This window comes from Serinus canaria, chromosome 13, assembly GCF_022539315.1.
Source record: "Serinus canaria isolate serCan28SL12 chromosome 13, serCan2020, whole genome shotgun sequence".
Classification (NCBI taxonomy): domain Eukaryota; kingdom Metazoa; phylum Chordata; class Aves; order Passeriformes; family Fringillidae; genus Serinus; species Serinus canaria.
In genome coordinates, this window is record NC_066327.1 from 6,882,893 (window position 1) to 6,909,353 (window position 26,461).

The 26,461-nt window shown below is 39.7% G+C and overlaps 1 protein-coding gene across 1 annotated transcript in view; it reads left to right on the plus strand.

The window, feature by feature from the left end:
- Positions 1-1,246: 1,246 nt before the first annotated feature.
- The window catches only part of GABRB2 (gamma-aminobutyric acid type A receptor subunit beta2), a 138,976-nt gene continuing 113,761 nt past the window's right edge, over positions 1,247-26,461 (plus strand). Inside the window, exons 1-3 of the mRNA XM_030229235.2 lie at positions 1,247-1,378; positions 1,505-1,596; positions 2,430-2,497. Coding sequence (XP_030085095.1) covers positions 1,302-1,378; positions 1,505-1,596; positions 2,430-2,497 — 237 coding nt within the window. The 5' untranslated portion in view covers positions 1,247-1,301. The remainder of the gene's footprint in view (positions 1,379-1,504; positions 1,597-2,429; positions 2,498-26,461) is intronic.

Here is a 26,461-nt window from a genome sequence, read left to right on the forward strand (position 1 = left end):
ATTGACGCCCAAAGTGTTCCCAATCCCTTCCCCGCGCCGCCCGGGCCGACCGAGGACGTGTGCACGCCCAGATCCGCTCGGTGAAGCAGCACAGATCCGCGGGGCCGAGCGGGTATGTGCGTGAGGAGGAGGAGGAGGTGGTGTAAAAGGAGCGACGGGCGCAAAGCAGATTTGAGAGGAATAATTTAACTCCGGTGTTTGTTGTTTTTCATGGGTTTGTTTTTTCCCCTTCTCTCTCCTTTCTATCTCGTTTTCTGCTCAGGATTTAAATGTCACTCAAAGCATCCCCAGATCAGCTTTCCGCTCGTCTCCGGTTTCTTCCGAGGCATTAATTGGATCACACGCTGCATTTGAAGAGCCTGGGTATTTTACCCGCTAAGGTAAGTGGGCTTATGCACCTCTGTGGGGTCTGGATGGTCACTGAAAGCCTTTCGGGGTGGTGTTTTTCTTCCCCTTGGCCACCCTCCCCCAGCTCCGTGGCCAGGTTTCGTTCTACCTGAAGAACTCGCATCCCTGGGTTAAACATCGGTCGATGTAGGGAAAATGCGCCGGGGGGCAGCGGGGTCGCGGGGGCCCCGCGCCGCCTCTCAGGTACCAGCCAGGGACCAGCGGGAGCCGGCGACCCCCTCAGCTCCCAGTGCTTCTGCTCCGGGAATAGCGCCTGGCATCACAGTAAGGAAAGAAACAGCCTAATCCCCTCTTACAAGAAACTATTCGTCATCATTTTTTTTTCCTCCGTGAGAAATATTGTAGGCGCTCATCTCCCTCCTCCCCCACCGCCCGCCCCCGTTGCCAGCGCCGGCTCCTTTGCCCGCACCTCTCCTCGCTCCAGGCGGTTCTTTCCAGGGACTAAAAAGTTAAGCTGCCCCCTCTCTCCCCCCACCTGCCCCCATACGTACGCAGTGCATTCTCCTTTTTAACTATTCTCCGCGTGCCTAATCCGAGTCCCTCCAGCCCCCCCAACGCTTAAACTAGGTTGCAAAGCCGCTGTACCTTGCAACTCCTGAAACTTCTCTTCTTGCTGTGATTTATATTCTATAATAACAAAAAGGACAACAAAAATATACTGGGTCCTCCTGTGGATTACTTTTTTTCTTTTTTAAATAATGCATTTCCTTCTTCCCCTTTAATTTTTTTTTTCCAAGGAAATTTGCTCCATCTCCAGCAGCAACCACTGCTCCTTTTGATGTTGTGGTACGCCGTGCGCATGCGCTTCACATTAGAATTACTGCACTGGCCAGAATAAGTTGGATCTCTTCTTCTCTTCACTGAAACCCTAAATCATATCAAAAGCTAAAGGGATGCTGAGAGTCCGGAAAAAGGGTTACTTTGGGATTTGGTCATTCCCTTTAATAATAGCTGCGGTGTGTGCACAGAGGTAAGTGATTAAGGTATCTCTTTTCCTTTACTTTGAATTGCAGTGCATGCTGCTGCTGAGAGAAATGTACAGCTGGGGGCTGAGAAATCAGAAATCATACAGTATTATTCTTTCTTTTTTCTTTAGTGTCAATGACCCTAGTAATATGTCACTGGTGAAAGAGACCGTGGATAGACTGCTGAAGGGCTATGATATTCGCTTGAGGCCAGATTTTGGAGGTAATTTGACTGCTTTTGCATAAGAGAGGTTGCATATCCGGGCTGGGTGCGTTGTGTATGGGGGCGGTTTCAAACGTCTTGTGGGTGCTGTTGCTTTGGGGGGTGTGTGTTGCCATTGCCTGTAGCTGATCCAAAGTTAAGCCCATTGTTTCTCAATTTTCTTAGCAAAGGATGCTCCTAATGCCATCACTTAAATCACTTGTATATTGCTAATCGGTCCCTCATTGTGTGTGTGATGACACTTTACTAACCTGTAATTAAACCCTTGTTTAACTGGTTTTATCGAGATGCAAATCTCTCTTAAGTTCACCCAACGTTTGCTCCTTTCAGCCTAATGTGCCTGTGATCACAGCTACTATTTTCGAGTACAAGACGTGCCGTTAACTGATACAAAAATGTCATTTAACCCATTTAACCCCCTGCGCGCTCCTACTTCCAACTAGTTTGTTTATTTCGGACGTGTTCTCTGTGGGTGGCCCTTTCCCCCCCACCATCTCCCCCCCGATGCCTCCCGCGGGGCTCGGCGCTCGGTGTGCCCGGGCCGCGGGGCTGAGCGGCGGCGGAGGCCGGCGCAGGGGCGCGGAGCGGGCGCGGCGGTGCCGCACGTGTGCGCTGTTACATAAAGCACCGCCTCGGCCCGGGCAGCGTGCGGCCCCGCGGCCGCGCTGGGACCCCGCTGCGGAGGGCAAAGATGGGGGGAAGCGCATCGTGCCTCCCTCCCGACTTTCTGGTTGTGTTTAAACGATGTGCGCGGTGCGTTCGCCCTGCTAACTCTGCTAAGAACGAGTTAACTTCTTCGAGATCACATTGCGGACCATCTTGTTGGTTTGCAGGTCCCCCAGTGGCTGTTGGCATGAACATAGACATTGCCAGTATAGATATGGTCTCGGAAGTCAATATGGTGAGTACTTCGGCGTCGGGGCTGCTCGCTCTCCGAGGGGGTGGCTGCCGCTTCCCCCGCCCCTGCCAAGGCGGAGCGGTGCCCGCGGGCGTGGGGGGACCCGGCGCGGCCTCCTGCCCCGGGGAGACGCCGGGGCGGGGCACACCGGCTATGGTGGGGGGGGGGTCGGCGGCGGGTCGGGGGCGGCCTTCCCCCGCTGCCGGCGGCGGCTCCGAGCGGGGAGCGGCGGCTCCGAGCGGGGTGCGCGGGGCCGCTCCTGCGGCAGCTCCGGGGGCGCGCCCGCCCTCAGCGCCTTCCAGCGAGCAACGGCGCCCCCTGCCGGCCGCGCGCGCGCACCGCACCCGTGCCCCGCGCAGCCGCCGCGCCTCGGACTCGGCCCCTGCCCGATGCCCTCCTTGCGTGCCTGGCTAAAAACAAAACCATCATCAGCGATTGCCGCTGTCTCTGAGCCCTGCACTGTCCATTAAAAACAACAAAAAAAGATTTTTCCTTCTCTGTGTGTTCGAAATTTACCTGTTTTTTTCCTAGTCTGACGTTATTTTTGAATGGTGATGAAAGAGTCTATGATTTTAGAAGTTTAATTTTTCCAAGATGTTTGTTTCTCTTATTTAGAACTGACTGTCCTCAAATACCGAACTTGTTCAGAATGTAGTAATTTGACGTGTTTCTTTCTGTGTTTCACTTACGTCTCTTGGGAGACTAATGATGTGTGGAGAAAATTGGACAAGTCTGATTCATACTTTAGAAGAAACTGTACTTGACTTAGGTGAAGCTTAACTAACATTCAGTTTTATTATTTGGGAATGTTTGGGGTCAAGTTTTGAACTTTTTGTCTTAATTTGCATGTTGATTGGTTAAGCACGTGGAATTTGGCCTAGCACTCATAGGGGCTTATAAAGAATATCAAAAGACACTAAAACATAGTAGGACTTGATACAAAAGTGATGCAAAATAAATGGGATTTTGTCAAGTATTTGTGAATGCAAGTTTGTTGTTTGAAGCAACTTTCCATTATTCTTGAAGAGTTTTCAAGTAAACGTCTTTCTCAATACAGGTGTGATTTTAGGGCTATTGCTGTAGCTGTAACCATGCATTTGGAAATAACACTTGGAAGTTATCAGTTGTTTTAATAGCATTCTACTACTGAAATATTTAGTTCCTCAGGGTCATGCTTGGGTTCTCAGAGATGTTGCACTGGATGAGTTGGCAAACATTTGCTCTCAAACTGAATGACTTGTGTGATGTACAGGAGTTTTTTTCATAATGCAAAATAAAGCTCTTGGCCTAATTTGAGAGTAACATTGCAGGTGATTTTACTGGGAGACAGGGAGGTGTTGGTGACTGAGTGCTTGATGCTGGTCTTTTTCAAGACACCAGGGAACCTGAATAATTTCACCCTCTTAAAAATTACTTGTGGGAAATTTCTAAGCTTCTAAAAGGGCTCCCAAACTTTGTATCACTGAACTTGTTATCCAGTGTTCTACCTCCAGGAGCTTTAAGTGCAGAGGAAGGAAAGCCAATTGTATTTGAAACCACTTGTTTTTCATTAAGAGAGCTGTGGGTAGGAGAAAGGGGGACATAGAGTTATTTCTTAGCCAGCCCTGAGCAATGATGGAGGGTGAAGGGTTCCTTGTTGGGGCTGCAATCTACCAGGGCAGTGTTTTATCCTCCCATCCCTTCAGAACTGGAAAGTTCATGGGAAAAAGTTGTTAAAAATCTTCTGATTTGTTTTCTTTTTTTCTTTAAATGGTTTCTAGACATTTGGTCTCCAATTAGAGGTGATAGCTTATCAGAATACTGTGATCTGATCCTTACAGCCTAACTATATAAGGCAGTATTATTTTTAGTGTTCTGTAGTCAGTTTGTGTTTCTATAATGAAATGTTTGACCTTTCTGAAAAAAAGTCTTTTCAGACTATCTGCAGAACTCAGAGGAGGAACTGTATATACAATTTTGTCCTACTAATTTACCTAAAGCATTTAAGCTCTGGGGTTATTTTACTCTAGGAAGCCACCTATTTCTTAAACCCAGGCTGTCATGTTACATAATATTTTTTTTTATTTGCAATTTCAAAAGAGATACCAAACCAAGATTAAAATCTGTTTAATTGCAAAATGTAGCACTTGATTTTACAATGGTCTGTATAACATAGCAAGTCCCAATATACCCTGAATATAACCTGAAATGAATGAGGAGAGAGACATACAAGGAAACAAAAAAATACTTAGTATGCAAGGCCTTGGCTTTTTTTCTTGCACATTTACCAGAATTTGGAGTAGAAACCAGGAGGAATACCATGGAATGCCAGCTGATGCAAAGCCTTCTGAGGTAACAAGAGACACAGAAAAACCTTTTGGATTTATGGACCTGTTTTTTAGAAGTATGGCCTTTTTGTAACTTTGTAGTCATGGCAAACACTGCTGACTTTTTCTAAGGGCAGATCATTGCCTGGACTCATGGACTAACATTATTGGGCTCAAACTTGTGCCTTGGGAGAAAGGCTAAATAATCATAGTTATTCAGCTTGGGATAACTTCTATCAATTTTAATGTTTATTTATTTTAAAGTTACATTTTGTTCTCAGTCTTGGTATATTGCAACTACCATGTAAACTTGTGCTACCCTACAGGGAGAATGTTTATGTCACTCCAGTGTCATGGAGTAAATCATGGAAGTTTTCACTGTGTTGAACAGCATAATCTAGGCTTGCTTTGATAGAAAGTACAAATATGTTAAGGATGTTCAAGAATATTATTGTTGACTTAGAATTCTTAAAGAGGTGATGAGCACTTGCATCATAAAGAACTCAGAGTGTGTTGGGCTTTACAGGTGCCTTATAATTATTTCTTTTATGCAACAGAGCTGAAGCTGTAAGCTGTTTACCTTGGGCAGTCAGAAACTTGAACTAGCATTTGTCTGAGTTTACAGAAATGGTACTTGAAAACAATTTGTTCCACCTCTGAAGAACACACTCAATGCACATGAGAAAAGTGAGAACTTGAAGTGTTTGTGGTTATCAACAAATATCATGACTGCTTGGACTAACTTCTTTGTGTTGTGCAAAGAAAAAATCTACAGCAGGCGTTTTATGTGATGCAGGAATGGTTATGGCTAATTCCACCTGTCACCAGGACCTGCAGTATTGTTGAGTGTATTCTTTGTTGTAGTTATATTACAGATTTTTTTAGGGATTCTCTTATTCAGGTAACAATGGAGAGCAAAGATGGAGATCTGTCAAGGCTACTTCAATGGTTTTCCTGGGCTAATGCATTTGATGTTATGTAAGATTAGCTATGGTGCAGTGAGTCTAATGCAATGTTCACATTTCCACATTTTCCTCTCAGTTAATTTTTGGAATAGACCCCTTGAAAAGGTAGCAATGAAGACTATTCTCCATTCTAATTTTCTCCCTTTTTCCCCCAACTATTCCCTCATAAACTCTTTCAAAAATTGCTACAGGTTCATTAAAGAGTACAGAAATAAATTTTCTTCCCTAGACACCCCTGAAGATTCCGCATAACGTGTTGTGCAGTTGATATATCTGGATAAGACGTGATATTTCTATGGGTAATGTTGGTCATGTGTTAGTTTTCCATGTCTTGGCTTATTCCCTATTAAATAGGTCAACATTTCCTTCCTTTTTTTTCCCCCTTGTTCTGTGGCTATTCTGGGATTCTAGTACAGAATGTCTTGAAAAGAGAGAGAAATATTCTGTAGCTACAGATCTTGCTCAGGAAATATATGCTTGTTGAGGTGTTGGGTTGTATATGGGGTGTCCTGGGGTGGCTGTATGGTCCAGTATCACTTTTGGCTATTTTTTTGTCTAGATATTAGTATAATTAAATATAACTATTCACACTGTGGGTCATGGGGCCTGCAGAGAGGAACCTGAAGTGTTTATTTAATTCCCAGTGTTTGCTTGCCTAGTGTGCAGGTTTTGGCACATGGAGTCAGTGGTGTGTGTGGAGTTAGGGATGATGTATTGCTTTGTCTTAGTAGGGCCATTACTGTTGATTGAGAGCATAATCCTTCCATCAAGTGGGAGTTGGAGAAACAAAGGAGCTGTTACCATCTATCAGGGAAAGGTTTATTTCTTAGCGTGTGCCAAGTTTTACATAGCAGAGCCTAATAGCTTCAAAGCTCTAAAAAAAAGCTTTCTATTTTTTTCTAATATTATATTTCACTTCTGTATTTGAGTTATGCCAAAGTTGCACAAAACAATAGGTATAATTCTCATAGATCAGAATATTCTCAGAAACATGCAGGCTGGCATGGCTGTAATTTGCTGGTAGACCTCAGATTTTGAGTTGCTCTTCATAATGGAACTCCACTACTGGTTTACTTAAAATCTTTCCTTTTTCTTGAGGTATTTTCAGGAGGGAACATTAACAAAGCTAAGGGTTTAGATTATTAAATAGGTTTAGATAATGAAAACAACAGGACCTGTGTTTCTGCCTCTCAAATAGCAGCAATTGTCTTTATGTGTGTAAAGGGAATAGATGGCTTGTGATGTAAAAACAAATGGGGATGAAGTGGTAAGAAAATAGGGTGGAGCTGTTCCAAACCCAAAACGTCATGGAAAAGTCCTGATAGAGAAAAATGAAGAGAGGAAAAATTGTCCTATATACACTGGTGTAGAAAGAGATGAGGGAAAGGTCATGAAAATAGTTTCTGTCAGCAATATCTTCTTTTTTTAATCCTTTCTAGTTGTTTATGTTGCTGCACATGCTCTGTAGAGAGAAAAAAAAAAGGAGAGAACTGGGCTGAAAATGCTTTGAAAATGAAATATTTGAATATTGAGAAGGTGCTGCTTTGCTAAATACTTCTGCTGCCAGAGACATTTGGTTTTATTAGTTTCTGTGTCATAAATGCATGTGTTTCTTCACATAAAACGGCATTTCTCAGCAGACAGTTGGAATTTGGCTCTTGTCAAATTATTGTGCTTATGCATTCCTGACTCATACTGAAATGTGTCTACAGAGACTTCTTTGAATGCAGAGCAGGTGATGTACATCTCAGAAGTGAGAACTTCTTTTTACTAAAACCTTGTTTCACCTTTTCCTGCAGTTACTGTCTGGAATAACACTGCAGGACAGTTTTGAACTGAACTAAATTATATTAGTGTGGATTTCCATTTTTCATTACTATATGTCTCTAATTCAGGCATTTTCCTTTCTTATTTTAAAGTTATGTGAAAATAAAAAAGAGCTCCTATGTCCAAATAAAATATTTATTCTTGAGGACCAAAATGAGTCTTCCTATAGATACTGCACATGTGGATTGAAGTTTTCATGCTGGTTTTGCTAGAATATGAGTAGTCAGAGCATGAAAAGATTCATCTAGAACATATATGCAGGAATGTAGCAAGTTTGTAACTACTTTTAGAAGATAGTTCACAAGTAATAAATTATTATGTATATTTATATATATTATGTGTATCTATGTTCTACATCCAAAGAAGGGTGATGTAATTCTCATTTTTTTAAGGTCAGTATAAATGGTTTGTTAATTGGATTGCACTTTCAGGGTGCTACAGTGTTCCAAGACTTTAATCAGTAAAAATCTTCTTGTTTGGTTGGTGGTGGTGATTTTTCAAAGTGATCACTCCCTTCTGCAGACCAGGGGATGGTGGTTAGAAATTGTAAGAGATAGCCTTGGAGGTGATTTGTACTACTGAATTAATGATCATTGTCATCTGGGGTGGGTTTGTTTTTTTGTTTTTTTCCTTTAAGAAAGCCTTGATCTATAAACATCGAAGTGTTTTGGCTCTTGCCACAGGAGAAAAGATAAATTTATCTTTAATGTGTTTTATGGGCAGTGTCTTGGTGCTAATGCGTGGGAATGAACATGAAGTGCACTTGTTAGCTCCTGCTATAGGCTGCTTTATTTCATAACTCCTCTCTTGAAAATCACATAAAATCTTTATAGATGAGCTGTGTAGTAGAATAAAAGATTTTTATGTTGTACTCTACAAACTTGTTACAAGTTTAAGCTGTTCCAGTGGTTGTATTTGTGCTCCTTAGTGACTCCAAAGTCTGTCAGTGCATGATGACTAAATCCTTATTATTCCTCCCTTCCTTTTTTATCCTCATACATCATGCAACCCTCTGCAAGGTTTATAACAGAACCTTTAGTATTCAATCATGTTGATGAACAGTCTTGTATAGTAAAATTCTTTTTGTTCCAGAGGTAATCCAGATTCCTAGTAGACTTCCAGTGGTTGATGCTGTAGTTCTCAGATAGTGCTTATAAGAAGTAAGCAAGCTTCAGTCCCCTCATTTCAAAGGATGGTGCTCATCCACAAGGTCATTTTCGTAAGTCCCCTTTTAAGACATGAAAGATGGCATCTTGTTTGTCTTTGGAGATGATAACTTCAGAAATGGTCAAACGTCTGGAATTATTAAAACTGAAAACTTTGCTACTGTGAGAGGATGCAATCTGTCTGTACCTGTGTATAATTACATATGAATTGTAGGCATTAACAAATGTTGTCAATTGTGGGTTTGCAAAACGAAAACCAGGACAGAATCAGCCTCTGTGCTCTGCTGTAATTACCCTGACTGTGCTTCTACAGGGATTCCCACCCTGCTCCCATTTCTTGACAGAGATGCTGTGTACAGTGGATGGATAACAGCCAGGACAGCACGAGCCCTGGAAGAATAGTGACATAGGGGCATATTTACAGTTTCAGTCTTGCCTGACTGAAGGCCAGGGAAGTAGCAGTGCTCTCACTTCACAGCATTTCCCTACAAAAATCTTTACATGCAAATTTTCTGGCTAAGTATTTTCAAATTAGTTGAACAATGCAAAGATCCTCCCAAGACTTGGAATCGCACCAACTGCATGTGACCTTTTTGTGTGAGTTTTTCAAATAAGGGTGCAATTAATTCCCAATAAAACTAGAACTCCTGTTCTAAATAAGAAAGAATTTAATATTCAGGAAATTGACATATATGCAATTGAATACCAAATATGTAGATCATATTCAGTGTAGTTTATCACAGGTCAGATAAAGCATTGAGAGTGTGACCTCTTCCCCTGTCCCCCGACTTAAAAGAACAGGGGGACTGTGCTATATTTCTATTTTGAGCTTCTTTTTGCATATCTCCATCAAAGTTAAGGCATATTAATTTTTATTCTGTGAGTACTGACAGAGGGATTTACTTCTTAGTTTTCAAGTAATAATTTTAACTGTGTGGGGAGACAAGCAACCCTTCTGAGAGATGCATTTTGTAGCTCAAGTGTGTGCTGTTATAGTAAAAGTGTCACTTCTGAGTCTTTCCACTGATTTTTCCTGTATACAAACCAATTTGTGGTTGTGCTGAAATACAAACTCAACTTTATAAATTTTGAACAAGTGGAAAAAAACTACACAAAGCTTGGCCTTGGACAGGAGCTGTATATTAAATTACCCTAATGAAAGCCTTACTCAAAAAATTCAGCTATTGGAAGTGGAAAGTGCTTGTTCCAGTGTCTGCTCTCTGGACTGTTTCTTCTTTCATGAACAGGGATTTCTATTAACCAAACAACTCTGCAACAAAGGATTAAACCCCAGAATTTTCCTTGACAATTGGGTGTCCTTATTACTGCTGGTGACTGTCTCTTCCCATGGCCATGTTTTGCATCCCTTGCTGCAGGGCAGCCTGGCTGTAGGAACCTTGCTCTAGGTGGATTGTTAGCCTGTGTTACTGGGGAGTGAGAGAGTTCAGGTGTCAGGGGGCCAGGAAAACAGGCCTTGCACGTCATAAATTAACCCATGAAAGGCTGACAGCACATCCTTTGCCTTCTCTGTCCCTGGAAGTGGTTTTGAACCAGAGGAGCCGTGACTTTCTGTTAGGTTAGACCTACGCACAATGGTTTTGTCTGTATTTGCATGAGATTTAGATATCATAACGTGCCTGAATGGGCTTCAGCAGGAACAACATGCCTGCTCACCTGGAGCAGCTCCTTCCTGAGTTGTTGTGCAGTGCAGATCTTTGTCAGCTGGGAAAGCTAAATCATCTAAATGGCAGAAACTTGTGAATGTAATGTGTTGTAATAGGACATGGAATGAAACTGACACTTTTAAGGTAAAAGAAAGAAAGTTTATTTGTTGACCTTGATATATATGGAATTCTGAAAGTGACTCTGGATTGGAAGATGAAATTGCTGCTTCTCTAACAACACTTGTCAAACTAACAGTTTTATCAAATATCTCCTCCTCCAGAAAGGAATGCAAAAACAATCATTATTTATATAAAAGTGCGTGAGAAACTCCATTACAAAAATGTAAACATCAGAAGGCTTAGAAGAACTTAGAAGAACAGGACGACAGTAATATTTTTCAGAGATTAGTCACCACTATTTCCTTGAACAGTTGGTTTGGGCAAAAGGCCCTAATTTGCAAAATGCTCTAAGTGTTGTTTATTTTTAGATACAACCCTTGGAGATAAGTTATTAGGTGTAGAGTTAAGTAAAGGTCATGCTAAGCCCAACTGAGATGAAAAAGTCCTCCAGAAATGCATATGGATATTCATATATTTGGGATGGCTCAGAATGGTGACTTGGGATTTAGATTTCAGAGATCTTTCTCATTCTACTTCTTTCATTACCTACAGCTGTGAAGTAGCCAGAAGTTCCTATTGCTCTCATGGAACTGAAGGCATCTATTTCTCAGTGAGAACCAGCTATTAAAATGTAGTAATTAAGTACTGGAAAAGATACTGAAGCCATTCATTACTATGGATGCAGAAGCCTTTGGAAAATCTGATCCTAATGTCTCTTGTAAATTGATTTAATTTTTTCCCATGGAAGTTTGAATTGTTTTTTAATAATTGGAAGAGATTCTTTCTTCTTGACTGAATAAAATTAGTGTTCAAACTTTCAAAATTTTCTGTACAGACCTTTAAAAATGAATATTGCTAAAAAAAGGAGACACATTATTGCAACCACAGAGAAAGTAGTGAAATGGTGTTAATTGCTTTTGGTCAGCAAGAGTGAATGTGTTGTCATTTGCATAACAGTTATCACCCAATAGTCCAGAAATTGTTATGGTCCACTGTGTAATCCTTATTTGTTTCTTTTATAAGTGTATTTTTGAGTTAATAGCCTGCAGTTCCAAAGAACTTGTAGAGCATTGTGAGTTTTTTTTTTTCCTTTCCAAAGGACTGGTGACCCAAGAGATTCTGCTGGCTCTCTCAGGTGGGTCAGAATAAGAGTGTTAATCCATGTTTGACAAGATGTGCACCAAAGGAGCCATAACATTTAAGTGGAAAAAAGCAGTTTGAAGGTTCAGTAGATTGAATTCATAAATTAAATAATTTAGGAATGTGACTGTTTCATTATTCCTTATTAGGAAATGATTTATTCTTTTAGACAATATACAGGGAAGAAGGAAATAGGATTAAACAAACATACATGTCTTTTTCACACAAAAAGGAACATTTATCTATCTATTCTGTAATTTTTCTTTAATCATGTAGGTCCAGAAATGACCAAAGAAGCGTTTTAATCAGCCTGAAATGTTCCTTAAACTTATCTGACTGTTCAAAGGGTTTTACTGTCCAATTGCTCTTTTTCACTGACCTTTTGCCTTGTGAGATACTTGTAGGGAGTGCAACCAGAATTAACAGTGCTACCATTTGTATCTTTTAGCAAAGGCTGCCTTAGGTTGCTCAAAATAAAATGCTCAACAATCACAATAAATAGGAAAATGAGGTAAAATTACTCTCTTTTCTTAATTTTGTCAGAAGCCTTTTCAAAGGTGTGGGAACATTTCCTGAATAATGCATAGCTGAGACCTTTCATATTGAGTTTCAGCTAAAAATATATTATTATAGCTGACATATAATTCCTCAAAAAATAGATTTGTAATGGAAATTCCAGGGGACCCTTAACTATAGTCATTCCTGTTAGTGTAAATGCCTGGAAATAAATACAGTTTTTCATTAATCTGTCATTATGTGACACAAGTGACCAGTTACAGAGAAATCTATAATCATTCTAGTTAGCCTGCTGCATTCAAATCTGCTGTTAAAAGTACCCACCTCTGTGCATAGGCTCTGCAGAATGCTTTTGTGAGCTCAGGTCCCATGTGAGCCTTGTTTTGAAGTCTTAAAATGTGTAAATGTGATGCTGATTTTTCCACAGAGGCTATTTCTGCATGGGTTTCACAGATTTGTGGGCATTTGAGTGACTTACAATGCAATACAAGATGATTCTTATAATGCCTCATCCATAAGTGTAAATGGGACTGGGTAATAGTTTCCAAAAATGTTAAAATGTTGCTGTGCAATAAATAGGTGTGCTCTTCTGAAGTGAGTAGATGTTATTGTTGGTTTTAATTGGCTGTAGAGTCATAATAAAACCTTGCTGGCAGTTTTCATTTAAGGATATTTAAAGCCCAGTTAGTCTAGTCATAGGAAGAGTACACTACTTTTAGTTTTGGTCTTGAGTTTGAGCTATAACCAAATGCATTTCTGAGGCAGCATTAGGAGGTTCATGTGGTTCCTACCAGGGCCAAACTTTGCCTCCTGTTAAATGAGAGAAATCACTTGACATCAAAATCTTTCTGGCATAGCATTTTTGCTTTGAGTTAAATGAATAAAAATCAACTTTTTAAAATCATAAAATTTTAGCCACATTTCTCTTCACAGAGAAAGCAAGGCACAACTTCCCAAGGATATTCTGGGATTCACATCCTCTGAACCTCAGAGAAAGAGAAAAAGATTCTTATCTCATTTACTGGCCCTGTGTTGTTCACAAGTGGAATGCATTGTGGAAGATTGTTTACCTGAAGGGAATTGGTGATTGGATTCTGGTGTGGGCACTTTGATTCACTGGCCAGTTGGATCCAGGTGTGTGTGTCAGGACTGTCACCTGACAGTCACAGGAGGCTGGGCAGTGGAGTGGAGTGCTTTGTGCAGATTCATTCAGGTAATATAGAATAACCTAGTATAATAAAGTAATTAATTAGCCTTGTGATATTAGTGGAGTCAGATGCATCATTTCTCCCCCTCACAGGGGTTGCCTTGTTTGCTATGTAGAATCATCTCAGATAAACTAGATGGTAGTGCAAAGTCTAAAGTGTAGAATTAAATTTTGATCCATTTTTTAATTGCTTTGATTTTTTGTTAATGCAAAGGTGTATGAACTTTTGATATAGCATATGGTAGTTTAGGATAGATGCCTATGTCCCAATAATATGCTGGCTGGATAACAGTTTTGTTTATTGATGAAGGCAGCAATTATTTAGCAAAGATTAAGAATGAGATTTCAATCTAAATTGCTGCTTTTGGATATGTAAGGGACTTGTTTTAATCACTGTCCCAATTGTTTTGTTGAGGAAATATTTTGTATTTTATGTGACTTAAATTAGCTCTGGAGTTAAACTTTTTGAAAACACAGGGTGTTTGTATGTGTTTAATTGTTGACTAACTCATATAAGCTGAAATGCAGTCATGGAGTTTTTGTATTGCACTTGAACTGGAGTGCAAACCTTTCCTGGTCGTAGCTGATCTCTTCCTCTACTGCTTGGTCCTGTTCTTCTGTTGTTCATTCATTTCTGCCAGGTTGGCTGGCTCTGCAGTGCCTGGGTCTGCCTCTTGCCCTTGCATGTGTGTGTAAGAGATCCCAGTCATTCACATACCTGGCTCTCTTATTTCATTCTGGCTGATGGAGTGAGATGCTTGAGCACCAGTGTAAGCATGTCTACAAGCAAACCCAGTGGAGTTGTGGTGTGTCAGTGTCTGACCATCAGCCTTAGTCTGCCTGGCACTGCCCTTAGCTCCTGGCTCTGGCTGCAGCAGAAATGACCACCCGAAATGGGCGTTCTGGGTGTTCTGCCCCACATGCTCCTTTGGGGAGCGCACACACCCAGGAGACAGGAGCATGTGCTTGGGGTCAGGCTTGGGAGGGATTTGCTGAGCTGGGTCCTTTGGATCATCCTGACCACAGAGTGGAGGTGGATGTGGGGGGAGTTTTCTGTTTTCACCAGTGGCAATGTCACAAACAGGATTGTCTGGAGTTGTAATGTAGCAGAGTACACAACCATCAAGACAGAAAATCTGTTTCCCAGCAAATATTCCAAGTGATAAAGAACCTTAGGAGAAAAAGATAAAATGTGATATATAGGCAAAGTTGTTTCTATGCAGGATATTTTTTCCAATTTTCCCTGGAGGGATCCACTGTTCTCTGAGCATCCCAGAAGTTCATTGTGCTCTGATCAGCTTCCCACACATTCTCACCCACACTACTTTGCTGTGTCATCTTAATGTCATTTTTAAATACTAACAAAAGTATTTTGTTTATAAGGCAGAAATAAAAATCTTGAGAGGGGAAAGAATGCCTTTTGCATGCTATTTTAGCAGATCAAAGCTGACTCATGAGTAGCAAATATGAAGTAATTAATGTATTTAAAATTCACAATTCCTGAGTTGCAAATTTAAGAAGTGTTTTGATTATAGTCATCAGATTCCATAGACATTTTAAAATATGCTTAGTATTATTTTTAGAAAGTTTACCTTGCTGAAGAGTATTACATTTAGAATATAGAGGAGTATATGACTTTGTAAAGCTAGGTATAATTGGTGTTTTAAGTAATGGATTGTGCTGGATTAAACAGTGTCCAGGTACACTGGAGGCCAAGTGGGAAGATGGAAAAACAGTCCTTCTCGAGGGAAAAAAAATACAGTTATCATTTAATCTGGTTGGCATGGGAAGTTTTGTTATTTACTGCTTTTGTGGTGGCCTGAACTTCCCAGGAGCATGTCACTGACACCACTGCAGGCAAGTGCTCCTGCGTGATTTTATTTGAACGAAACAAAACATTTTCAAAATGAATTAATTTGCACCACATAGAACCTTGGAACTGCAAGGTGAAACATGAGTTCTTAAGAGTTAGAACAGTTGCCACGTTGCTTCTGTCTCCAACGAAGTCTTCAGCAGAAAAGAATTGCTATGTGGGGCTATTTGCCCTCATGTTTTCTAAATATAACTCAACAGCAGTCTGGTTCCTGAAGCCATCTTCATTAATACTTCTAGAGAAAATAAAATATCAATTAGTCATTTCTTTTTAAGTGAGCAAAACTTGGCAAAATTGAAAATAATTTCATAAGGAAATACCCTTTTAAGTAAAGACAGGATTATTAATGAGCTACAGCAAAGAGGTTTTGTAATACTGGGGATTGTGCCTCTCCTGTTTATAGCACCCAACTGTGGAAGTGCTTTCAAAATATTTTTGTAAGACCTAGCTTTGAGAGAGCAGCAATTACTCACCTTTCTCTGAGGTTTTTACTTCCTCTTTTTTCAGCCTAAAGCATTGTCTCTTAGGAAAAGAGTAATGATTTCTCTGAAGGGGAACCCCAGTAGCAGACAGGGGGAGGTTTTAAGTCAACAGGTGGACCTCAGCTAAGCCAATTGTTCCAGCATATCAGCAGTAGCAGTTTTCCAAAATCACTGTTTTTATAAAAATTTTCCTTTTAGTGGACATAAGCAAAATAAAATAACCAGTATTTTGTCTTGGAATGATTAATCATATTCAAACTTTTCTCACTGTTCAGACCTGCAAAGGTATTCATGTGAGGGCAGTCATTTAAAAGTAGTATTATTTTAGTTACTGTCGCTCAAATTTTGTAGGTTACTGTTCAATATTCCTCTCTTCTACTGAGAAAGGTTATGCTGTCATTACATTGCAAACCAGAACTGTGGGCTGCAGTTCTCCCAGGAATTTCATCTGTCTGACAGTGACACAAAATCCTCAGGATTATTTCTTTGGCTGGTGCTCCATTGCTGTTGTTACTTTGCAGTTCTTCATTTCTGTGTGATTTTTTTTCTCATTTTTGGGTCCATCTTACCTATAGTCTTTCTTTTCTGAATTAAGGTGTGGCAATAGCAGAAGGAAATTCATAATTAAGAATTGGGAGGAAGTTTTAGTTTTCTTACTTTTGGTGGTTTTTTTAATTTGTGTGCAGTTTTTCTGGTTTGGGTTTTGGTTCAAGGTGTTGTTTGTTTGTGGGGGTTTTTTTTGTTACTTTGTTGGCGGTTTTTGTTTTGTTTTTTAACCCAAGTATTTTTCTGGAAGTACTTTTAGTGTTTGTAATCATGGGAAACATTGCCTTGTCATGCTACAGTAGAGGAGGCTTGACTTATGAAATTGCTTCTTCTTTAGGCATCTCTTGTCAGTAGCTTTCTCTGGGACTGTTCATTTTGGCTGCATGTGCCCCTTTTTTTGATTAAAACTTATTTTCGTTAAGATATCAGTTTGAGAGCTGTAACAGTATTCAGATAGGCTATAAGACCTTTAGCTTTATGTGTGTTTATTCAAAATATTTGACTTGTTTATTTTAAAAAATCTGAAATAGTTTCTGCAGTGACTGCATTTACAAAGTCATCACTTACTAGTGACATATATACAGTAGCATTTGAGCTAGAACATTTGTATGTTTGGAAGTAACCACTCTAAAATATCATTGAGTACCAGCTCCAGATAAATACTGCTTATTCCATTTAGGACCCTTCTAATGCATCCTTCTCTCTTTTCCATGTAGATCAAGTTTGTTTTATTTTTATCTACTGCATGCTGTTCGTGCCATCCCTTTTCCTCTTGCATCTTCATAAATGCTCCTTTAGTAGAATGTCAGTGTGTGCCTGGAGAAGGAAATATGTCTGGAATACAGCATGCAATTCTCTGGGCTGATAAAATAATCTGAGGGCAATTTTAGTGCCTCGTCTATTGGATCATCTGGGCACTGTTGCAGGGTTCCTTTCAGTTCTGTAAAAAAACTAAAATTCTTTGCGTTAAGGGAGCTGAACCTGAGTTTCTTTAGTCATATTTCTGTTTTCAATTCTTGAGCTTGAAAGGCAAATTAAATGAGTGGACTAGTTAACATTAAATGGCCAATGGTGATGTTTTGTCCTGGTGCTTGGCTGTCTGTACACAGAGGGAACCACTGATGTAATGCATGTTTTGTTAGCTAACAAGTAGTGACAGTGGCACTTTGGTAGAGGTTGATCTGAGAGTTCCATGTCTGTGTTCACAGAAGGGATGACAGTGTGCTAAATACTACCAACAGATAACTGGTCATTAACAGTTTCCCCAGGTACTGTTAGCCCCCTTTTTTTAAACAGCTGGTTTTGAATTTCTCCCTAACCTTCCAAACCTCTGTTGCTGAATGAAAACAGTGCAAGAAAAAAAAAAGGGGGGGGAGATAAGAGCATTAGGAACAAATGTGAAAACCATTTCTGTATTACTGTGACTATCCAGTGCTTTGAGAATTTTAATGGAGTACCCATTCATACTGCCTGGAAGAAAACAAATCCAGCACAGGGAATGTGAGAACATCTGGAGTGCAAGCCAAGTATCTAGGTCAGCAAATGACAGTTAAGTTATTGCTTCTAAATGGTACAAGTTCAGGATAGACAGTGCTTGAGCCTTAGTTCTGCAGGATTATCTTAAAGTCGCGCTTTTTTTATTGTTGTTCAGTGATTTAATTTATCTTTCAAGTTGCTGGGAGAACATAATTTTCAGCTTCAGCTGCTTTCTACATGCCATTATTCTATGGCCAAGGTAATTTTATTGATCTTGTTATTAAAAGTGTGATTGCAACAGACTGTCACAGGGGAGCAACACATCTTGAGAGACACTTGTAACAAAGAATAATGTGCCTTTGATGTCTGTGTGCTGGCTCTCCAAAGAGGAGAGCTTTTATCTATATTTTCATAAAACTCTCAATATTTTAAGTCCTGTGACATAGACTTTAGTGCAGCCTGAGGTTATTCTCATGCTGGTAGAGGGCAAGTTTGAGTGGCCTTGAAGACGTGTTATGTGTCTGGGATGACTTTATTATACCTGTAAGTGTATTAGGGTGTATAAAAAAGGGTGATGTGAATGAGGAATTCAGCTGAGTAATAATGGGCATGTAGAAGTAGTTTGGCCAATATGTCTATTTTGTTATCAGTATTCTGCAGTTGTACAATGCCATGTTATTTTTAGCAGATTGTCTGGTGTTAATGTACTTTTAAAAAAGGAAATGGATATGTGTGAAATGAATGTAGTGGCCTGCAGCAGAATTTTACCTGCTCTTCTTTAAGTGTATTGAAAAGTGCATTGTTCTTATCTCAGTCTTATCCTCCAAATAGAAAACACAGATGCACTTTTAAAATAATTCCCGTTTGGGTTTGAGGGCACTTGAATCATGCACACATACACTATAAGCAGCCTTTAGAGTCATTACATTCTGATGGAGAAAGAATATGTGCAGGAATATGGATAAGAAAATTGGAAATACAAAACTTAACTTAGAACTGTGCACTGTAGCTGTCCTTACATTGGGAGTACTTTATTTTATGTAGAATTTTATTTATGACTAGGCATTTTTCAGAAGTAAGCATCAAATTCTGTTTTCAAGGTACAAACTGTATGCCTTATTCCTGTCTGGCACATTTATAATCCATAGCATTTTCATTCAGCTGAGAAATGTGTTTCTTTGAATATTTTCTGCCAGCTGATTATCTCAGTTAACTGCAATGTAGAAAAGCTGGCAAAGCTTTGCATGTTTGTGTAAGCATGTTTTGTACTCTGTAGAAAGCAATGCAGGAAATCAGTCAGCAGTGGGGCTCTGCTCTGCTTACCTAAACCACAGCTCATTCTTTATGCATTCCTAAATTATTATAAAAAAGCTTCTTGAAAAATTCAGTAATTTTTGTAGCAGAAAATAAATAAAAAAAGGAGGGAATGCATAGAACAAGCTAAAATTAGTAACCAGCTAATGGTCTGCTTGTTGTTCAGGGCTATGTGCAGCTGACAAGTGATGTGCTGGCAGACTGCAGCCAATTTCCATTAAAAGCCCACACAGGGCTGAAGCAATCTGCAACTTGCTCATGAGGGAAAAGCACAGGTGAGCAGTGCCAGGACCTGAGGGGATGGCCTGAAGCACTGTCAGGGGAGGTGCAGCCTGGAAAACAAGGCAAGGCTCTTCACCCAGAGGGTGGCTGGGCACTGAACAGGCTCCCCAGGGAGGAGGTCACAGCCCCAGCCTGACAGAGCTCAAGGAGAGTTTGGACAACCCTCTTGGATACACAGTGTGACCCTTGAGATGTCTTGTGCAGGGTCAGGAGTTGGACTTTGGGGATCCTTGTGGGTCCCTTCTGATCCAGAATATTCTGTTATTCTGTGAAGGAAATATTTGTTTTATGTATTGTGAAAACCTCAGTATAACATATATAAAAAAAAATCTCCAAAAAAATTCTTGCACTCCAAACCTCTTCTGGCACTTTTGAGTTGTCACATAATTCCATATCTATACTCTTGATGTCTCTTTTACTGAGAACAGACTTGTTGTCAGCAATCTGTGCTGTGAGCTCTGTGGGGCTGTTTTCAGGGACCAAGAGCTGTGTAGCACCCTTGTGGCATGTGCTGGAGCTGATGGGAATTGGGCTTCCTGGGCTTCCCAGGAATTACTTCTTATCTCTAAGGTCTGATTTGGAGATTGAAAGTGATGATGAAAGACAGAAGTATGTTCTATATTAGAAATCATCACCTCTGCTTTTGGGCACACACTCCAAACTAGTGTTTGCAATGCAATTAAAAATCACTGTCATTTCAGAGGACTTTAACTATATGAAAAGTGTGGCTCACGAAAGCTTCAGTATCTTGGTAATTGACTTTGGATTTAAAGTTAAAAAAAAAGTATAAGTGAAGTGAGTCACATAAAACCAGCAGGCTCTTAGTGATGGATGGTTCCTCTAGACTACAGCTGCATGCCTTAATCCCCTCCTCAGCTTCAGTGTGGACTGGTTCCATTCCATAAATAGACCTCATGGTAGAAAATTTTGTCTTTATTTCTACACTTCATTTGCATAATATCTCAGTGGAAATGTTTTCAGTGGAGATAAGAATGAAAACATTGGAGTCTGAAAACTGAAATACACATTTTAGAGCAGAAGCCATTAGCTTTCATGTTGTCAGTTTTTCTTAGCTGATGTTTAGTAGTCAGAAAAGTGCTTTGTTTCTTAATTCTGCTTTTAATTGTTATGACAGGAAGTCAAGTGAACCAAGAGCTAAAGAAGTGAATGAAGTTTAACAAAATAAACTCAAATTAGTGACATCATTTTGTTGCTGTGAGCAATGTATAACTGATTCATGATGTGAGAAGAGTAAGGAGAGATCTCAGTTTTGTCTGCAATTTCTATGAATTCATAACTGATCTTACTGGCCATATCACCTGTGTTACCTTTCTGTCCTCATAGTTTATTTTATCTGGACATTTTGGAGATGAGGATTTTTTTTTTTCAGTGTTGAATGTGGATCTGTTCCCTTTTTGGGAAATTCCACCTTTTCCTCTCTGGTCACGTGTTTAGTTTATAAATTGGGAGGTAAATAGGAGGAAGCAAGTCCTCTAAGCCAAGGTTCAGGTGTTTAATTTGCTCTTGCTAACCCTTAGCTAACTTTTGTAAAAAAGAGAGAGTTGGATTTTGCTTTGAGCTTCTGGCATGCTCTGCTTCTGAAGGTCACCTGCCTTTGCTCCCCACCCTTCTGTCTGGGCTTGTGACCTGGCAGCTGCTGCCTCCTGTTTGCAGGGAATTCACTTTCTGGAATGTTCCCCATTTCTTACTCATGACTTCTCATACCTTTTAGTAGAGAGATTGTGGAGGATTTTCTGATGGGAAATGAGAGCTGTGGTTTCACGAGCACAGCTTTTCAAGTCTTTTCAAGTTTGCAACATCCTTAGAAGCAGGTGAGTGGTGACACAGGTATCTGTGTCAGAACCACACAGAGTTTGAGGGCTTCTTCTTTTGAAGTGTGTTATTCTCATCTACCTGCCATATTCTGAACCTTGTTGCATGAAATGCATGTCAACACAAAATACAAAATGTTGATTTTAAAATGTAAGATACCTCTACTTTCTACCGAGAGAAACAGTCATTTCTGGAGCATTCTGTTGTGCATATAATTGCCCATGTTCCTGTGGGTGAATTTGCATTTTAATTCAGAAGCACTACGATGAGAAAGAAGTCATCTGGCCAGTGCTGAAAAGTGCAAAATGACACCAAGGAGGTTGGTTTGGAGAGTGATTTGGATGAGGGAGTCAGACCTATTTTAGAAGGTACATGTAGGTACTCAACTGAGCCCCACAACACGAGGAGGCCAAGCAGGTGGCCTGTGGGGAGTCAGACAAAACTGATGGCTCAGGTGGAAGGAGCTGTGTATAATTGAAAAGCACAGCAGTTCTGGTTTTGGAGGTCAAAGTCTGTGATGATGCAGCTTTGGAAATTTGGAACAGTTGAATGGTGTGGTATGCAATGGACATTTTGAGGCATAGACCATTCTCTTGGTATGTGTTTGGCCCAGTCCAAGCTTACTGGGGCTTTAATTTGCAGTGAGAGTTTTAGAGCACTAGCCACAGGCAATAACATTTGCACAATAACATTTGTTCAGTTCTGCTGTCACACTAAGTACCTGAGGCAAGTGGACTTTGGGAAAAGGCATGGCTCTGTAATTGTATGGATAAAGCTGTTAATTACCAGCAGATTTCTTTTCAGAGCTATTATTATACATCACAATTTAACCTGTAACACTGAGGAGTTTAAGCAGACACTGAAACATTCCTATAGAGTCATTAGTAAGAGCAGCAGGGATGCCAAGAGCCATTACATTGCTAGAAGGTAGGAGGTAATAAATGCAGGACACCTTGCTGTAAGGCTCCCAGGGGTCTATGGAAATGAGTGGACCTGTATAGGGACACACTTCAGGAGGTGTGAAACAAAAAAAGACAGCTTCAACAAGAACAAAGAAGATATTTAATAGAACCTTTTGGTTAAGGGATGAAGAATTATTAGGGAGGAAGGAAATAGTAATTTTTCAGAGATCCTGCAACAGAGGAAGAACACAACTATGTGAAGTTTTTATTAAAAAAAAATCAGCCTTTAATGATGTTACCCAAGTGAAACCAATGACAGGAGATTTAGTCAAGTTTATGTACCATTTGTTTTCACTGTCTTAAAGGCTATAATAGTTTATATTTCATAGTAGTTTTTATTTTTTGGATGTGTCAAAGTAATATTTTTTGCCTTGCCCAAAGCTGGGTAGTTTGGCAGTTTTAGCTCTGGTCTATCCGTATTTGTGGAGAAAGGGATAAATTTTTTGCAACTATTTACATTCTTCTCACTGTAATATTCTTTGTCTCATGATGATAAATCTTCAGGCAGACAAAGCTGCTGCTTGTCTGGAGGAACACTGAGATTAGAAATTTTAGTGGAATCAATATGCTTCTACCATGCTTTCAGAAGTGTTAAAAAAGCATTGAATAGCAGTAGTTACAAATCCAAAGCCTCAGTTAAAAGTAATTTTTCACCTCAGTAACAATAAAGATGCTGGCTTTTCTTTGTTTTTGTTTCCTTCCTTTCTGCATAATCCTCCCTTCTTCACTCATTCAACAATGTGAGGAACTTGTAATGGTACCTGCATCCCTGAGAATGTTCTATGGCAGAAATAATCACAGTTGGGAAAATCTATTCCATTCAGGGTTTTATTAATTTTTTTTTTTAAGAAGAGAAATCTATGTAATAAATGCTCTAAGTGGCTTTTGGGAGGTCTTACTTATAGGGCAGGAGATTCAGAAAGACAAATGTCCTGTTGAGGCAAAGCAGCTCTCAAAGCAGCACACAGGAACGGTCAAGCTAGAGAAGTCAGGACCTCAAGAGCTACTTGAGCACCATTTTTAAGGGGCTTGGGGTTTGGTTCTGGTTTTTGGGTTTTTTGGTTTGTTTTTCAGTTGACTTACTTCTGAGAGCATGTGCAGTTATTTTAACTAGGGTAAAAATTAGGTGATTGGAGAGTCAGTTAGCTTCAAGGGAGAATTCTTGTGAGCATCTGGTTCTGGGAAGCACAAAAACATGTTATTTAGAGATCTGCATTGCCCTGCAAGGCTTCTGTTAAGGAGACATTAACTGAAAGACTGTTACTTTAGCAGGTAAAAGATTTTTTTGATAACTGTTTTTCTGTAAGTGCTTCAGAATTTGGTTTGGCACTGGTCAAGAGAATTTTCTTTCAAAGACCACTTTCAAGCATATTACAAAAGTAAATTACATTTTATGAATTATTGAGAATACTACAGAGGACTTCCCTGTCCACCCCTGTAGATTCTCAGTGGCCAAATTATCACATATATGCTGTACATTAATTTCACACCTAATTTGAAGCAGGAGGAGTCTGAACAGTTTTATGTACTCTGAAAAACACATCTGTACTGTGGGGGAATGATCCAAAATGGTGAGAAGACAAGAGAGAAATGTGTGGTTAAATTTTAGCAGAGGGAAAGCATTTGAGTTGGTAGCACTGCAACACCTGTGTTTAAGGGTCTTTTCTGTTCATTTTCCTGCTGTGTTTCACACTAATGAGTTCACTGGCATTCAGTTTAAGATAAAAGGAGCTTATTTATGATTACATAAATGTGGTCACCAATTTCTTTTCATATGACCTTTTCTGACTGTTTTTCCCCTTTGATATGTGGTAATCCCCAAGTTTTTACACTTGCAGTTTTTCACAGCACCTCAATAATATATATCACCATGCTTTGAAATTAAGACTTGGCATTGTCTCTGCACCCTTTGTGACTGTTACATACTGCTACTATTATGGGATTTCTTTCTGTAGCATACCAGTAATATCACTTAAACATTTCTGCAGCAATGGCAGGCTTAAAGTTATTATTTTCAGAAGTGCTTTAGACTTTTTGAAGTACAGGAGACAAAAAAATCAAAGAAAGGTGTTACATTGCATTTTTAGAAAAATGACTAAGTTCTGTTCTCATCAAAGCTCTCTTTTTGTCCATAGAAATATGAGTGAGAAAATAATTTGGGTAAGCTTTGCCATATAGTCATGTCTAAGTGTAGTCATGCAGCAGTAACATTATTATACATCTCTGAAAAAGAGTTTTCCTTGGCTCTCAATATTCATGTATTTAGTATCAGCAAAGATTTCCATCTGTTTTGGTGATAAATGCACAATGAAGATTTTAAAAATGAGACAGACCTGAAAGGATAAGCATATTTTATGGAAAGATGATGCTCTGAACCATCTGAAATGGTTTGGGAAAAGCCATAGGAGGTGCTTTTTGCCCATAATAGAATCTATTGAGCTCTGACATTAGTAATGCAGTTTTATTTGAAGACAGGTCAGGTCAGCTTTTAATGAGGCAAAAATTACCAAGAAAAATGGCATGTAATGTTCTGGAAACAAAAAAAGATAGATAGACAGTGGTTTTCCAATTGAAAATAGATGCTACCAGCTGTTTTATAGATTGGTCACTGGGGCTTTAATGTGAGATAATTAACTTGACCTCACATAAGGTCAATTATGCTTTTACTCTTTGAGTGCTATGAATGAAAAGCCCTTAGGAACACGGAAAATGAACTGTAGGATCAATTTTTAAGTCTGTCTGGTGTTGTTTACTTTAGCTGCCACATTACCTTATGCCACAGGGAGTACAGAAAAGGAAATAACCATCCTTTATTGAGACAAGCAAAACCACAAACATGCAGCGCGTGCAGTTTTAGTCTACCTCTAGAGCATTAGTGGTATTTTGGTGTCTGCTGAGATAAATTTAAATTTTGCTAGAATTTGACCAGAAATCTATCAGTACTTAACATGTCCAAGTCATATAATGTACTTAATACACTTCTGCTAGCAAGGAAATATAGTGAACTTACAGAGTGTCTTAACTGGTTTCTTCCTGATCACAGAAGTTTTTAGAAGGTGGAGGAACATAATGAGGTTTAATGATCAAATCACCAGATGAGCATTAGACCCTAAAATGAGGTCTGCATAAAAAGAGAAGAGGATAAAAATGCCCTGGGCCTAATCTGCTCTCCCAGATTAAAAAAAAATGAAAGAAAACTTAAAAATTATCAAGGCTGTATGCTTTGGAGATCCTTGAGAGGACCATTTCAAGATTTTATATCACATTGCCTTCACAGTTCCACTTCCTGGTCTGAACTGGCTGGGTTGCTGATGACTTAAGTTGCCTCTGAATAACTCATTAATAGGAATGATTTTACTTGTGACAAATTGGGTGCTAATACTTATTGTGTAAGCTCCCTGAGAAATTACTCATAATTCAAATACAAACTGAAAGACAAAAATAATGCAGTAGAGTTCTGTGCAATATAATGGATCTTGAGGTTCCTGACAGGAAGAATTGAAGCTGTACAGTAACATATAATTCTAAACATGAGATCTGGGGTAGTTCATTAGAGGAAGCTCAGTGACAGCTGTACCAAAGAAATTGAACTATTGGAAGCAAGCTTATAAAAATCAACACTTCCATGAAGTTTATAATGTAGCACTTTTCTATCAGTTGCTGATATGAACATGGTTATCATGAGAACAGTCTTGTTTTTCCTTCCCATGACTGTCTGTGTATGTGTTTTGCTGTGACTATGCATGTGATTTAAGCTCCCAAATTTCAAGATATTTTCAGTTGTTAAAATGTGAAACAGAGCTTATTTTGTGCCTTTGTTCTCAAGTGCCTGGTGTCTGAGTTTTAGTCAAGTTAATTTTTTCTCTATTCAGCTGGACCACAGGGGAATCCTTGCTTTAATTAGTAAATTGCTTTTCAGTTATGTTTTTACACCACCAATCATGGTTGAGTTTACATTGCACTGTGGTGCTTATCCACTCTGTCAAGTTTGTGTTGGGAAACCAGCTCCCCAGCTGTTAGGGAAGAAAAGCAGCCAGTTGGCAGCTCTTTGTGAAACCTGGAGATGCTTATTCAGAACTGAAATACTGGGCTGTCAACTGGTGCACAGAGAGGCTCAGGTTTTTCAGCTCCCAGCTCCTGATTGTGTCAGGTCACTGTGTGGGTTAAGAGATGCTGCTGCCCCTCATTTGTGTGCCAGGAGCCAGCAGGGCAGCAGCACTGGAAGACCTCCTTCACTAGCAGTCCTTTGTGCAGGGAGAGTCAAGTGCCTCTGCTGTCACTGAGGTCT